The 16,579-nt window shown below is 44.4% G+C and overlaps 1 protein-coding gene across 1 annotated transcript in view; it reads right to left on the reverse strand.

Annotated features, from left to right (window-relative positions):
- Nucleotides 1-16,579, reverse strand: part of THADA (THADA armadillo repeat containing) — a gene marked incomplete at both ends in the record, with an annotated part of 379,586 nt that overhangs the window by 83,713 nt on the left and 279,294 nt on the right. The window contains one exon of the mRNA XM_080711248.1: nucleotides 3,641-3,735. Within this exon, the coding sequence (XP_080567374.1) occupies nucleotides 3,641-3,735 (95 nt within the window). The remainder of the gene's footprint in view (nucleotides 1-3,640; nucleotides 3,736-16,579) is intronic.

Genomic DNA, 16,579 nt, shown 5'->3' on the forward strand with positions numbered 1-16,579 from the left:
TTTCATGGAACTTACAAGGTAAAACTGTAATATCATGACATTATTTTGAAAACATACTGAAATCCACACATACAGGTAAGTGATCACCATATTTGGCAATATGCTTATCTACTGCTCAAAATGCCTTTGGAAACAATTTATGAAACACGCAAGAATAGATTTCACTACTTTAATGTCAGTTTACTTTTATTCCAAGGAATGCTATCCATCTTAATCACCATTTTATTTGACATTTGGTTAGTTCTAAAAATCTGTTTCATTCTTGAAGGAGGAAAGTTGGTTACTACTATTTAAGTGGATGGATCATATGAACGTACACAGTCACACAGATACATAGATATATACACACATACATGTATCCTGTGGTCTACGAAGGGCAATTCCCAAAGGTTTGGACAAAACTAGTTATAAAACAATATAAGTATATATATATACACACACACATATATATAATTTTGGGGGGTAATGGGGATAGGTATATCATCAGCCCTATTTTCTTAATTCTTTATTTTTAAAACAGGGTCTAAGTTGCAGAGGGCCTCATTAAGTAGCTGATGCTGGCTGTGAACCTGCAATCCTCTTGTCTCGGCCTCCCAAGTACTGGGATTACAAGTGTGGGCCACCATGTCCAGACATATATGTAATTTGAAAATTTCTAGTAGCCACATTCCTTCAATATCACTTTAGTGTACCATTTTGGTTTCTAAGTTGTTAAGAATTTTTTTTTATACCTTTCCTTTGATAAAGTAAATCCACACACTTTGATAATAAATTTAAAAGTAAAAGAAACAGGTATTAAAAGTAATTGTAATAATACATTTTAAACTTTAATCTGATATAAAATGTTATACTTATAATCAATATAAAAAATTTTTTTTCACACTAAGTCTTTGAAATCTGACATGTATTTTATTCTTATAGGACATCGGAATTTGGACCGGTTGCTTCTGAAATACACACACATCACATGTGGCTAGTCGTTGCCTTACTGGACAGTGCAGAACAATATAGCATTATGGCTGTCATAGGAGAATAAGAGGGTAAAATACTACAGTAAGTGTAAAAGTGTCCCATGCCTATCACAGCTTATACTGCAAATAGGAATGTTAAGAAGAGTAGAATGAGTTGGGCAGGATGGTGCATGACTATAACCCCAGTACTGCCTCAGCTACAACTTAGTGAGACCCAGTCTCAAAATAAACAATAACATAGATGCCCTTTCATTTAATCCTCAGTAACACACACACACACACACACACACACACACACACACACACACACAAAGAGGCTGGGAGTGTAGCTCAGAGGAGGAATGCCTCTGGGGTCAATCCCAAGTTATTCCCCACCCCTGTCCACACATACACAAAAGAAAAAGAACAAAAAATTGTATAAGAGAAATAGAATTTACAAGCACGTGACACACCATTGAGCAACAAGCTTGTGACCAGATTTAACTGGGGTAAAACTCTAAATAATGTTAAGAATTTGGAGGAAAGAGTAACCCAAAAAAGCCAATGTCATCTACACAGAGCCCGGCTTACGAGAAAGGGTAAGAAGCTGGGGAAGAAAAGGTATTTTACAACACGCAAAGGTTAATTCTTCCAAGAAAACCTCACTTCAAATAAACTAGTGATTACAGTCAACCACACAACTTTTCAGGATCCCAACAGTTGGATCTGTAAGCAGGTCCCTCAGATACGTAAGCAGGTAAGTATGATAAAGCTGTATGGAACTGGAAACTAAAATACAGAGACGTGGAAAGCTACAAGAATTTAACCTGGTAACCACTGATTTAGGATCTCTTTACAATCTGGGCCCATTTAACTCAAGTGTACAAGTAGATACAATATTGAGGTCTCTTACCACCGGGTGACCTATAACTTATCATGCAAACCTGGATGTTCTCTAGAATAAAGGGGCACTTTTCATAACTCTGCTGGGATAAGAGGCATCAACGAGAACTAGTTGTTTTTTTGTGAGGTGGGGTCTCACTGTATTGCCCAGGATGCTTTCAAACCTTGGGGCTCAAATGATCCTCTGCCTCAGCCTCTAAGTAGCTCAATCAGGGCTATTTTATAACTATAAAACTGTATGATCCTACACCACAGAATGGATACAACATCTGCTCCTATTCAGAGAAGCGGAACCAAGGAACGTCTCGTGTGCTAATACCTCAGCACTGCCCCAGGGGCTTTGTGGGCTAATACACATGGATCTGTGTGAGGCAGTTTCACACCCCCACCTCAGCCCCCTGCAAAGCATTTTCAATTGGTTTGAATTTGGGAAGAAGGTTCCATATGGACAAAGCTGGACTGTGACAACCTGAACATATTTACTGAAGGCAACAAATCACTGACAGGCTCAACATAACAGAGGGAAGGCCTGGCCTGCTTGTCCTCAGAATTCGACTTTGTAATTGTAGCCTTCTTTAGACAGGCCTACTCAATTAAAAGAGGCCAATTTTAACCAGTTGCAGGCTCATTACCCTGCATTCCAGTTTGTGCTGATGAAAATCAATTGCAGTCTATGGTCTGGGATGCATGCCCAGCACTTCCTGCCGCTTCTTATATAACATATTGAAAAAATTTCATTTAGAGTTGCTCTTCTCCTTAAAATACAACAACAACAAAGCCGGGCATGGTGGTGCACGCTTGTAATCACTGCTCTTGGGAGGCTGAGACAGAAGGACCGCAGAGGTTCAAAGCCAGCCTCAGCTAATTAGTGAGGCTCTCAGCAACTTAGTGAGACCCTGTTTCCAAATAAAGTATAAAAATAGGTCTGGGAGTATAGCCCAGAGGTAGAAAAGCCCCTGGGTTCCATCCTCAGTACCACCAAAAACAAAAAACAAAAAACAAAAGAACAAAATACAGCAACAAGCTGGGCGTGGTGGCACACGCTTGGAAGGCTGACACAGAGGATTGCACAGGTTCAAAGCCAGCCTCAGCTAATTAGTGAGGCTCTCAGCAACTTAGTGAGACCCTGTTTCCAAATAAAGTATAATAAATAGGTCTGGGAGTATAGCTGGGAGGTAGAAAAGCTCCTGGGTTCCACTCTCACACTCAGTAACACACACATACACACACACACACACACACACACACACACACCAATAACAACAACTTTGTGAATCGGGATTAAAATAGAAGAGTTGTGAGTCTGAGGCAGAGATCTAGACACATGTATGATGTTAAAGCTTGAGGCAGCAACTTCGACATGCATTGGTTAGGGGTGGGTTTGAGAACAGGGTCTCAAATGTCCTCGTACTGCACTAAATGAGCACGCTCACTTATCTCCACAGGATGGAGCAGAGAGAAGTTATTGAAAAAAATAACCTTTCAAGGAAAATACATAAAGCAGGAGTATGTCAAGGTCTCTGAAACACAGAAGATATCTGAGTACAGTTCACATTCTTCCCTGAATGACCAAATAGAAAATATTTAATGGCAAAGTCCCAAGTAAACAAGGAATAATTTCCTTGAGAAGCTTCCAGGAGGGAACCATATGACGCTCTGGTGAATTCTGATGGGTGGTAGTCTTACGAAAGCAGAAGGTGGGGGTGTGTGGTAGAGCTGCTCAAAACCACACCTACATCTCACAGACCTGTAGTCATTCCAAAATATGACAGAATTATGAATCATACCTGGCTGGTTGCCCTTTGTGGGTTTGTCGAGGCAGTAAGTCAACAGGAAGAGAATATCAATGTATACAGCTCTGGTCACCAAACATGGATTTTGCCTAGAAAGGTAAAGAATAGAGAGTAAATGAATATCTTTTTTCTCCCTATCGCTTGGGTCACAGGAAGGAGAAAATGGGTATTTTCTATCAAGCATCGCATGACTCTTAGGCAGTTAAGGTAAATGCTAAAAAGGACGATGAGCTGAGTCTAGTGATACATACCTGTAATCCCAGTACTTGGGAGACTGAGACAGGAGGATTGCAGGTTCGAAGATAGCTTCAGCAACTTAGCAAAACCTTGTTGCAAAATCAAAAGCAGCCGGGCGTGGTGGCGCACGCTTGTAATCCCAGCATTTGGGAGGCTGAGACCAGAAGATTGCGGTTCACGGACAGCCTCAGCTACTTAGTGAGGCCCTCCACAACTCAGTGAGACCCTGTTTCAAAATAAAGAATAAAAAATTGGGCAGGGGGTGTAGCTCGGAGGTCAAATGCCTCTGGGTTCCATCCCAGACCCTCAAAAAAAAAAAAAAAAAAAAAAAAAAAGAAAAAAGAAAAACAATCAAAAGAGCTGAGCTGGGGCTGCAGCTTGGAGATAGAACCCTCTAGGTTCAACCCTCAGTACCACAATAAACAAACACACAAAAAGATAAAAAAGATGGATAATCACAGGTGATAAGTATACTAGCAATACAAAGTAAGAGCCCGAGAGCATATGGTGAAGGCCAGGTCTATCTGTATGGACCAAACAGATAAAACTGTACACAGTGGTTTCAAATAAGCCCAAACCAAGCAAAACCTAAGATCTTATCCTAGTTAACTGAAAATGACAAGGAGGTGGAAGAGATGCTATCCCCTACTCCCTTCTTTTTGGCATGTGTACAGTGCTGGGGATTGAATACACACCAGGCGAGTAAGTACTCTACCCGAGCTAATCCCAGCCCTCAGTGAGCCCTGTCGCACAGTTGTCCCGGCTGGCCTCCAACTTGCTCCCCTCCTAGCTCAGCCTATCCAGAGCTAGGATTGCAGGTGTGCACCACCATGCCTGAATATCATTCCCCTCTGCAATGGAGAAATTTTCAGAAAAATGATTGGTCTTGAAAATCACGGCTTTAGCATTTGGAAGAGAACTGTACCCATATATGAAAAACCTTAACTATACACAAAAAAGTCAACAGAAGAAACACATACAAATAAATACTGCAGCTGGTATTACCGTCCTAATAAATGGATTTTTTTCTATTTTCTCTTAATGGGTTATTTTAGTCTTTGATCCATGTGGTAGAAATAGAAAATGGCTTAGATTTGGAGGCCTATACACAAAAGAAATAAAGACTACTTATTTATTTGTTATTTTTGTGTGTGGCACTAGGTCACTCTACCCCTGAACTATACCCTCAGCCCTTTTACTTTTTATTTTGAGAGCGGATCTTGCTAAGTCTGCCAAAGGGACTTTCTTTTGACAACAGTGCTTGGCGGGCCCTGGCTCTAGGTCTCAGTTCATGCAGATCAAGGAAGGGGCCAGGCTCTCTTGGCATGCTAATAACCTACTGCGAATGTCAAACACAGCAGGACACAGCTGGGTCTGAGTCCTGGCTTTGCAGACTGTTATCTCTGTGACCGGAGTGAGACTCCTGACCTGTAAAATATGAACTATGTACCAATCTCACCGTGAACCAACATGAGCGTCAATGTGGTGCAGTGAGCTTGAAATGCCCACCCCAAAAAGAAAAGAAAAAAGACTTCAGGAAAATTAAGAAAGAAACCAGAAGGGTAATATATGGGGATCATAGGATCGGGGAGGGGAGGGAAAAGGGAAGAAAGTATGAGGAAGGACAGAATAAATAATGCTACACACACACACACACACACACACACACACACACGCACACACACATACATGAATGTATCACTGTGAATCTCACTATACAGTTACAGTATGCCACTTACAAAACCCACAAAGTGCCAGGTGTGGTGGCATAGCATGCCTGTGATCCCAGTACTTTGGATGCTGGGACAGGAAGATCACAGGTTTGAGGACAGCCTCAGCAAGTGAGACACTCATCAACCTAGTGAGACCCTGTTTCAAAGTAAAAATAAACAGGGCTGGGGGTGTAGCTCAGAGATAGAATGCCCCTGGGTTCCATCCCAGTAGAACACGCACGCACGCACGCACGCACGCACGCACGCCAAGCCCACCTTGGGGGCTGGCCATGGCAGAGGCCCCAGGACTGATCACCTGCTACACTGCTCCTCTACTTCCAACGTATGGGTAGGGCTGGCACAGAAACTGGCACTGGTGTTCTGGCTAGTGGATTTCCTAAAGCCAACCTTCTCATTCCTTATAAATGAGCAGTCTCACCACTTCCCTGAGGACTATCCCACCTGTATCCTGAGCTGCTCACGTCCTGGAGCTGGCATACGTTGCAGTGAGGACCTGAAGCTAAGCAGTCTTGGCGCCGTGGTCTCTTCCCCTCGGCCTCACTGACTTGATTCAGAATGTACTATCTCCTGGTTCTCTGACTTCTACCTCCCCAAACTGCTGGTATACATGATATCTAGGGTTTGCTCTAATTTTATACCTATGCTTAGCTATTTTAGCCTTTATTTTGAAACCGGGTCTCACTGAGTTGCAGCGGGCCTCACTAAGTAGCTGAGGCTGTCCGCAAACCGCGATCCTCCGGTCTCAGCCTCCCGAATGCTGGGATTACAGGCGTGCGCCACCGCGCCTGGCCCTATGCTTAGCTATTTTAAAACTCTGCTCTAGCCGGGCGTGGTACTTGCCTATAATCCCAGTATTTAAGAGGCTGAGACAGGAGGATCTCAGGTTTGAGGACAGCCTCAGCAATGTAGCTAGACTCTCAGCAATCTAGCATGACCCTGTTTCAACACACACACACACACACGAATTCTAACAGTACAATGAAAGATCACTTAGTAGAAATGGAGCCCACTTCCCACAACTCCATCCTCTGTATACAACCTGGTTCCCTGAGAAAACCACTGTTACTACTTACTAGTATAGCTTTCAGGCATCATTCATTCATTCATTCATTCATTTGGGGGCACTGGGGATCGAACCCAGGGGAATTCTACCTCCAAGCTAGTCTTGCTACTTACCGAGACTGTCCTCGAACTTGAACTCCTCCTGTATGAATCTCCCAAGTACTGGGATCACAGGTGTGCACCACCATGCCCAGCTTATTCTTGTTGTTGTTTTTCCATTACTGGGTGTTGAACCCAGGGGCATTCCACCTCCGAGCTACCCTCCAAGGTCTGTTTTTCTTTTATTCTTTATTTTTAGACAAAGTCTAAGTTGCTGAAGGCTTCACTAAATTGTTGAGGCTGGTTTTGAACCTGTGATCCTCCTGTTTCAGCCTGCCCAGTACTGGAATTACAAGCATATGTCACTACGCCCAGCTCCTTCTATCCTTTTATAATGCACTTGTTTATCTTTACATAAATGGTTTCCTAATGTACTAAGTTCTGAGCATCACTGGTTTTCACTATCAGGCCCTTAGATATCATCCTGTTAAAGACACAGAAATTTGTCTCATTTTTTAATGGCAGTAAATGGCTCCATTTTATAATCCTGTCAGTCCCCCTTTGAGAGAATTCAGATTGCTTACGATATTTTGCTACTGAAAACAATGTTGTGATAAACATATTTGTACAACAGTTTTGTACATATGGATGTATACTCAGAAACAAAATTCCTAGAAGCTGAAATGGTTGGATCAAGGTATTTGTACATTCAAAATTTTCATTAATTTTAACAATATATTTTCCAAAGAGACTATACCAATTTACATGTTCACTCACAGTACCTAATAATTCCAGTTTGCCCATAATATGGCCACTATAGTCTATTCTTAACAATTTTGACCTTTGCTAAGATGGTAAGTGAAAAAGAATTACCTCATTGTTTTAAACTGCAATTATATTAAGAGTGATTCCTATAATACGCTGTGTGTGTATGGGTATGACGGTCGCAGAGATTGAGCCCAGGGGCTCACACATGCTAGGCAAGTACCCTATCAGAGAGCTATACTTCCAGATTTAAAAACTTTTGTTTTGAGACAAGGTCTCAGTAAGTTCCGAGGCTAGCCTCAAATCTGTGATCCTCTTAAGTAGTTAGGACTACAGGAGTGTGACACCATGCATGGCCTTCACATGCTTTTTATTTTATTTTATCTTATTATTATTTTTTGCGGGTCTGGTGATGGAACCCAGGGGCACTTGGCCTCCGAGCTACACCCCTTGCCCTACTTTTTATTCTTTATTTTTGAAACCGGGTCTCACTGGGTTGCAGAGGGTCTCACTAAGTAGCCGAGGATGTCTGCGAACCGTGATCCTCCTGTCTCAGCCTCCCGAATGCTGGGATTACAAGCATGCGCCACCACGCCCAGCCACATGCTTTTTAAAAAAGAGATTTAAATTTCCTTTTCTGTGACCTGTGTTTAAATCTTCTATTGCTTTTTTTCTGTAATGATTTGTAGAAAATATATCCACTGTCACAAATAATACCAATTGTTTGAGCAGCTTGCCATTTGTCTTTAACTTTGTAATTTTCTTTCTTTCTTTCTTTCTTTCTTTCTTTCTTTCTTTCTTTCTTTCTTTCTTTTTTTTTTTTTTGCGGCACTGGAGCTAGAACCCAAGGGCATTCTACCCCTGAGGTATATCTCCAGCCCTATTTTTTATTCTTTATTTTAAAACAGGGTCTCACTAAGTTGCAAAGGGCCTCACTAAGAAGCTGAGGCTGTCCTCAAACCATAATCCTCCCGTCTCAGCCTCCCAAATGCTGGGATTACAAGCGTGCACCACCATGTCCAGCTATGATTTTCTTTTTCAATTGAGAAATTTTTACTTTTTTTGTGGGGTATTGAACCCAGGGACATTCTGTTTCTAGGCTACACCCCCGGTTCTATTTAATTTTTATTTTGAAATAGGGCCTCATTGAGTTGCTGAGAATGGCTATGAACCTGAGCTCCTCCTGTCTCAGCCTCCAAGTACTAGGAGTACAAGAGTGTGCCACCACACTCGACTTGGGCAGTAAACTATGCCACTCAGGAGAGCCCGGTGTGCGCGAAGCAGCCTGTCTCGTGGAAGCCTTGCTCACCTTGCTCTCGTTCTTGCCTTTCAACACCTTTCTAGTCTGCCTGAGCTGGTATCCCCAGCTTCCCGGACAAGCCAAACGAGTTCCTTTCCACATCCCTCGCCCCTCTCCAGACGCCCTTCTTTATCTACTTTGTCAACCTAAATTCTTTCCGTTTTCACTGCTCTTTTGGAGGTACACCTTAGAAGTCCTTTCCATTTCTCCAGTTTATTGTGCTATGTTTTTCTTATAACTATTTATAGCCAAAGTTTGTCTTTGTTTTTCTCTCCATAACTAGATAAAATTCTCAAGAGTTCAGAAGCCATCTCCTGCGTTATCTCCTCCCCACAGCCAGCTCAAGGCTGATGCACACAAGGACTCCACTTGGTCTCTTGGGCCACTTGCTTGGCCTTGTGCTAGGTGTCTGATGGCTCCATTTCTCTGTTCCAGGCCCAGCCCCCCCTGTGTAGCACTCTCTGGCTCTCTTTCCTAATGTGGTCCTTTCTTTGGCAGGAGGAGTTCCCAACTGTTAAACAGTCGAAGTCTCAGAAATGGGAATAATATAATTAAATATGTTTTCAAGCACACTTATAATCCCAGGACTAGGGAGGCTGAGAGAGGAGGATTGCAGGTTCAAGGCCACTCTCAGCAACTTAGTGAGACTGTTTCAAAATAAAAAACTAAAAGGGCTGGATGTGTAGCTTTGAGGTAGAGCATCCTTGGGTTCACACACACACACACACACACACACACACACACACACCCCTTACTGTCCACTTTCATGTAAAGTCCAGTAAGTTTACCTCCTACAGTTGAAGCTCATTGTCTTTGATGTTTTTTTCTGAAGCCTTACAGAACCACAAAGGAAAGTTTTGGCAAATTGTTTTGCCTCTCAAGTTTAATGATGAACCTGGTTTCTATGAGACTTTTAGCTACGTTAGGCGCACGCTCGAAATCCCAGCATTTGGGAGGTGGAGACAGGAGGATCACGGTTCATGAACAGCCTCAGATACTTAGCAAGGCCCTTCGCAACTCAGTGAGACCCTGTTTCAAAATAAAGAATAAAACTAGGGGCTGGGCATGGTGGCACACGCTTGTAATCCCAGTATTTGGAGGCTGAGACTGGAGGACTGCAGTTCGTGAACAGCCTCAGCTACTTAGTGAGGCCCTTCAAAACTCAGTGAGACCGTTTCAAAAACTAAAAAGACTAAAAAAAAAAAAAAAAAAAAAAAAAAGTAGGGATGGGGGTGTAGCTCAGAGGTAGAATAGCCCTAGGCTCCATCCTTAGTACTGCAAACAAACAAACAAACAAACAAACTCGAGTGAATAGAGGAAAGAATTTATTATAGAGTCCCCTGTCAGGGTATAGTGTTCTTCACCTTCCCTAGGTCTGGCACAGGCTAGTGACCTCCCTGGCTTCCAGGGACACTTCAGAGACCACTCCATGACTATGAGAATTGGTCTCTCTATGTGTAGGTATGTGTGCGTGTGTGTGTGTGTGTGTGTGCACGTGCGTACACTATTATCATCCAGATCATGGAAGGCTCCCTCAAAGTGCTACCTCAGATTCTGGAACAGAGGTTTGGGGCCACAACTGAGTCCATCCATGGCTTTGAGGTAATTTAGAGAGCAAGGCTGGCATAGAGCCCACTTATGGCTCCCCCTGCAAGACAACCACCTAACAGCCCTTTCTGCAGTCACAGACTCGGGCTTTCTCTGAACTGGCTTCTAAGTCAGGAAAATAATTTTTTTTTCTTTCCTCTCTCACTGTTACTTGGTGTTTGTTCTGACTTGGAAATGGTATGCTGTGAGTTCAGGGTGAGCCAGAGGTTTGTTCTCGGTCTGTCAAGTCACTTTGATGATGGGAATATAATCCCCAGGAACAGCAAGCCAGCTGGACAGGAAGCTGAGCCACAGGGTTTTGGTGGGCTTGGGGATTTTTTTCTACCCCCAAATGAAAAAAATCCTGGCATGGGGCATAGTCTAATGAAGATTTATAGTGTTTAAAAAACTCAGAAGTGGTTAGGGTCTAACAGATGGCCTGAAAAACAGTGTAACAGTAGCTTTAGAAGTAGTAGAAGGAATCAGGTAAAAAAGACCAAGTTAATACATGGAAAGTGAAATGAAGGTCTTGTTAAGAATCTTGCTTTCTTCCACTGTTTTTATCATTCATCCTTTGACAAATATCCACCCGAGAACCTGATTAATATGTTTTTGCCTTGGGAAATCTCTGAACTTCATTAAACCTCCTGCCCTCTCTCCTGGAAGTTGGGGGGAAGCTGAAGGCAGAGCAGAGAGAGCAGCTTCCCAGCCACATCCACAAAGGCCCTAGTGTCTAGAGGACAGCAGGAGCTCTTGGGAAGTCTGCGATAAATTATTCACTTTGCCCATCCCTTCCGGAATCCCAGCGGCTGCAGATCGTTTTAACTGGGGTCTATTCATTCAGAAAAACATTTATTAAGAAGCTACTGAGAGCCAGGAATAGTGCCAGGGTTTGGAAATACGAAATGACTCAGTGGTACTATCACTGCCCTCAAGGAACTTAGAGTCCTGAATGGTGTTTTTCAAACTGCAGGTTATGATCCATTTAGCTGGTCACTAGTGGGTGGTGACCAGCAAAAGACAAACAAAGGAAGAATGGAAAAGAGGAAGAAGAAAATAAAATCAGTGTGTTGGCAGTAAGGTAAGCATCGTTTCACTAAGCTGCTTGTTACATATGGGGATTTTGGAAAGTCCTTGCACAGAATGCATTTTTAATAAGTCATATATCTTTAAATAAGATGCAAATAATTAATGAAGTGTGATGGTTTTAAGTAAAATTATTGATTTGTTATAACTTTTCCTTTTCCAGGTATTAAACCACCATACATTACATCAAATGATATCAACAGGGTTATGTTAGTAATCAAAATATCAGTGGATATGTTGAAGGCCAAAATTTCTGAAATTAAGTATGATAAATTTTGAATGAATTCCCTCTCTATTGCAAAATTTTTTTTTGCAGACTGCTTATATGTTATATAGTTATTGTCAAGATCTCAAGTTGTACAAGATTTCATGGTGTGATATGTGTCTAGTGTATTTATGTGTATTTACACACCATAAAGACATATACATGTTCACTAAGCCATATGTGAAAGGTATTTCTTGTTACAAGTGGTTGGGAGGGAGGGAAGGAGGGAGGAAAAGAAGGAGGGAAGGTAGGGGAGGAATAAAGGAAGAAAGGAAGGAAGGGAGGAAAGGAGGGGAAAGGAGAAAAACACTTGAAAGTTACTAGTTTAGTGGTAGAAGCACACAGCCGTTCACCCCAGAGCATGACAGGTGCCCTAAAGGCTGGGCCAACAGAGCAAACACAAAGGACGGTGGAAGAGGGGACCACCCCACTGTCAGTGAGTTGGGAGAGGCCTTGAAGATAGCTGGGGGCGGGGAAGGAGGCTGGGAGGCAGGCTGTGGGCAGCAGGTCCAAAGACTTGGGCATATGGTAGGTTTAGAAAATGACAAATGCTAAAGTATGGGGGTGAGCAGCAAGCAATGACACAGGACAGGTGACCAGGACCCCCAAACTGGAGAGCTCAGGAGTGACCTTTAAGAGTTCTAATGGTCCCAAGGGTCAAAGACCCCAGGGGACCCCTCCAGCTCAGGCCACAATGGAGGGCTCTGGTGGCCACTCAATAACTCTTCCAGGAGAACCCACTGCCATCTAAAGCTGTCCTGGCTTTAGGCTGCTGGCATCTGTCAAGGTCTCGAAGTCAAGAAACACAATCTGGACTTCAACAGGGTCTGGGTCTGGGTCAGACCAGGCCCTAGTGAACTACTCCCTCTGAACCCTGATCAGTCCATCCAGACATACTGAGCACTGTGGGTGTATCATTCCTGGGAACAGGAGTGATGGAGTGGGAAGGGAGAGAGGAGAGGCTAGTTCTGGCCTTGCCTGCTTATGGTTTGGGGGATGGGTAAGAGTATATGTGAGAAAAAATATACATAAAGCAATTAGAGGGAACGTCATGAAGAAAGGGTCTGCAGACACGGGAGGCTTTGGGCTTGTGAGAGGAAAGACAAGGAATTTTAGACATCAAACAGGTGCAGCCAATAGGCTGACTGATGGCTTGGAGTGACTGGGTCTCAAGTCCCAGCACGGGATTATCATGGCCATCTGGAATCTTCCAGTAACCAAGGCCCCCCAGGCCACTGCGAACCAGAAGCATCAGCATTGTCTTGCCTGGGAGCCAGAAGTGAGCTGGGAAGCAACGTTCTTGGCCCCAGAGACCCATCCGGGTGGGAGGGAGGACTCGGAAAAGCTGGGGAGTGAGGGGAGGAGGTGGGAGAGGGGCAGAGCAGGCACAGAAGGAAGGAGGTGAGGCTACAGAATGGGAGAGAGGGGCAGGTTACAACACCTTCCTCCTGCTGTTATGACCCTCACTCGACACATCCAGCCACATCATGCTCTTTATTTAAAATGTTCCTTGTCGGGCGTGGTGGCGCACACTTGTAATCCCCGCACTTGGGAGACGGAGACAGGAGGATCGTGCAGGTTTGAAGCCAGCCGCGCTGGCTTAAGAGACCCTGTTTCCAAATTTAAGAAGTCTGGGAGTGTAGCCTGGAGGGAGAAGGTTTTCCAGGAACCCCACTACCAAAAAAAAAAAAAAAGTTCCTCAAAGCCTGTACTCTAGGAAACCTTCCCCCAGTCACCATCAAAAACAGCTTGTGAGGGTGATGGGAACAGCTAACTCAGCTAACTCAGCTGAGACACTCTGTTGAGCATCCTCTAGCCTCCCAGAGAGGCCACTGGCAATCTTGGTAGTTCTGGCAGTCCTGGTGGCTGCAATGGAGGCTCCACAGTAGGAATTAGGAGGTCTTTCTTTGATTCGGGCCACATTAAGCCATGTAAATGTGAAAGTGTAAATTAAATTTTAAAAAGCCCCCTCTTCCTGTTATGATTTCTATTTTTACCACAGCCCCAGCCAAGTAGCCATACATGGCATTCTTGGAGAAACAACAGGGGATTTGTTTAAACAAGAACGGCAAATGAAATCGCAGAATATATGTATTTTTAAACAGGCTATTTCCCTTTGCTGTAAAGCGAGAATTACCATCTGCAGGTGGGCCTGCTAGCAGGGCTCATGGGCCTGGGGCCACCTGGGCTTGCCAGGGGAGTGTGGCGGCAGCAGTGCCCTTCTACGCTATGCTCCGTCACCCACCGTGCCTTCCTGGTCTGGAGCTTCACCTGCACTTACACGCATGTGTTCATTACCTGCCCCTCCGCTCCTACTTGGATTTTTCTTTTAGAGTGAAGCTATCCTCCAAGCTCTGCTCTGGTGGTAGACAAGTTTCCAGGGAATTCTCCTGGGATCACCATGCACAAAGAGGACCATGAGCTGTGAGCTTGTCCAAAAAGCCCAGCCGTGTGCTACAGAGCACAGTGGGCTTCTCTGAGGAAAGCAGCTTTACTCCTTGGGGTCCCAAACCCGCAAGAGCAGAGCAGAGGGCCTTTACCTCTGTACCAGGGTCCTGGGGAGGCATTCTCAGAGGCTCAATCTGCAGGAGGCACGGGGATCTCTTCTCAAGGCAGGGCTAAGCTCACAGCCTCCTTTGCTTCTGCTGGGATGCTGCTGCTAGAGGGGAAGACGGAAACTCCAAGCCAAGCTTCGCTTCTTCCCTCCATGGAGGCTTACCTGCCTTTTGAAAGAACCCCCAGGAGCCCCCACGGGCCCAGAGGCCCTCATATGTTCCATCTTTCCATTAGGCATCTTTTTCTCATTAATGTCCTAACACTCAAGCTATGTGCAGAGGATGATGAAAAGGAGACCTTGTGTGGGGCTTCAGATTGGTTCAAAGCCTGGGGAAACTGCTTTAGAGGGTGTATGTTTTTTATTCCTTTTATGAGAGATGCATGTTTCCCTCCCTCTGTGACTTGTTTAAAGTAAAGTTTAATATGCTGCCAGAGAAATTGCTGGTTAATAACTTAATAGCTATGTGCTAGGAACTGTGGGAGAAAAGTAGAACCCAAGAAAACTTTTATTGTACTTTTTGGTGCTTGGAGGATATATAGTGTCAATTGTTATATGGAATGCTAACAGAAGTCCCCGTTCTTTTCAAACCTTATTTTCCTCTTTAAGAGCATAGAAAGGATAAGTAAGCGAGAAGAACAGGAGCTTGTGGATGTTGCATGAGAAGTCTGGACATATCAAGGTGAGAATTCCTTGCAGCACACTTGAGTGAACTGTGCTAATGTGAACTTGGCAAGGCAGGCACTTGGACCTCAGCCCCGGCAACAACAGCAGCAATTATGAAATAATAAACTGCATGTCATGAAGAGTTTTATCTTCAAAAATATTTCTACTTCACTTTATCTTCATAAAATTCTTAAGAGGGGAGAAAAATAGGGCATTATTATTCCTATTTTTGCAAATCAACAAAGTAGCTCATAGAGCTCAGGTGACCTACCCAAGATCAGGGCAACACCAAGAACAAAATCAAGGTTTTCTAGACAAATAAACTGCATTTTTGTGTCCCAAACACAATCAGATGAAAAGAGACACAGTGCCAAGCAATTAGAGCACATCAGTTTGCACCCCCCGCCTGATGGCCAGTTTGGGGGAGAGCAAGGCTCAAGGACAGCTGCCTTGGTGAGGGCCGACAGAAAGGCAGCGCTCCAGCTCGGCCCATCATGGTGATGACAACTTAATGACCTGGCAGGCACAGTGAAGGAAACAGACCACGTGTGCTACACGCACATATGAATTGCCATTGCCAATCTCAGTACTAGGTACAATTTAAGGCATCAATAAATTTTAAAAATACCTAATTATTTGACAAGTAGTCATTTTCCATATCTGCATAGCTCTTTTATGCTTTCCTATCCATTACTCACCATGTCTTTGCCATCTATTTCACATCCTTATTTTAAAGCTTTCCATTTTACAGCTGAGGCCTAAGGACTAGACAGGCCACACCAGTGAGTGACTGATGGGTCAGGGAGCAGCACCCTGACCTGCTGACCTCACAGATGCTCTGTCCTCCTCACCGTCTGCACTGGGGCCTGTGTAAGGTGAGAGGCTTTCTAGTCACCAAGCGCCTCTGAAGGATCCTCCCCACAGTCACCGCAGAACACAGGGCCTGCAGGCTGGTGGGGGTCTTTCTGGTTTAGGGAGTCGTGGCAGGAGCCCTTGAACTTGCATGGCAAGGTGTTATCTCCAGAGGCCTGCAGATCGGGCCAATCACCCAGGAAGCCTGGGCACCAGAAGGAGCAGAGCACAGCAAGCGTTGGAGGGCCTCTCTCCACACTGCCCCTCTGTGCTCTTCTGCAGGTGGCCAGAAGCCTGGCAACACAGGCTGAACATGCTAGGCTGGGTGAGCGCTCAGTGAGGAGATCAGGGTTGCACGTTGCTACAAAGCCCGTGGTCAGGGCCACTGACTGGGTTACAGGCCGCTCCCAGGGATCGTTGCTGCAGAACGGCTGTGTGGCCCAGGAGAACTCACTTATTTACTCACGAGATGTTAGAACTTGCTGGCATGACTTTTTGATCAGATTAGGTGGTGGCCAGCTAGCTAAGAGTGGATTTCTGAGGAAAGGGGATCTACAATAGCTACGTTTTGATGGCAAGAAGGCCTGGAGTGTGGGGCCCTTCCAGAAGAGCAGCTCCTGAGAGAGGGCCCAGGCAGCTTTGGGCCATAGGGTTGAAGAATTTTGTACATGATGATTAGGCAGCAGGAGGAGAAGGAAGCACGTCAAAAGGCAAAAACAAACATGCTATTTACATCCCTAACTTGGACCACCTGGCCCAGCCACATCTACCAAGCAGGAAGGCTGTC

This window comes from Muscardinus avellanarius (assembly GCF_963383645.1).
Source record: "Muscardinus avellanarius genome assembly, chromosome: 15".
Taxonomy (NCBI): Eukaryota; Metazoa; Chordata; class Mammalia; order Rodentia; family Gliridae; genus Muscardinus; species Muscardinus avellanarius.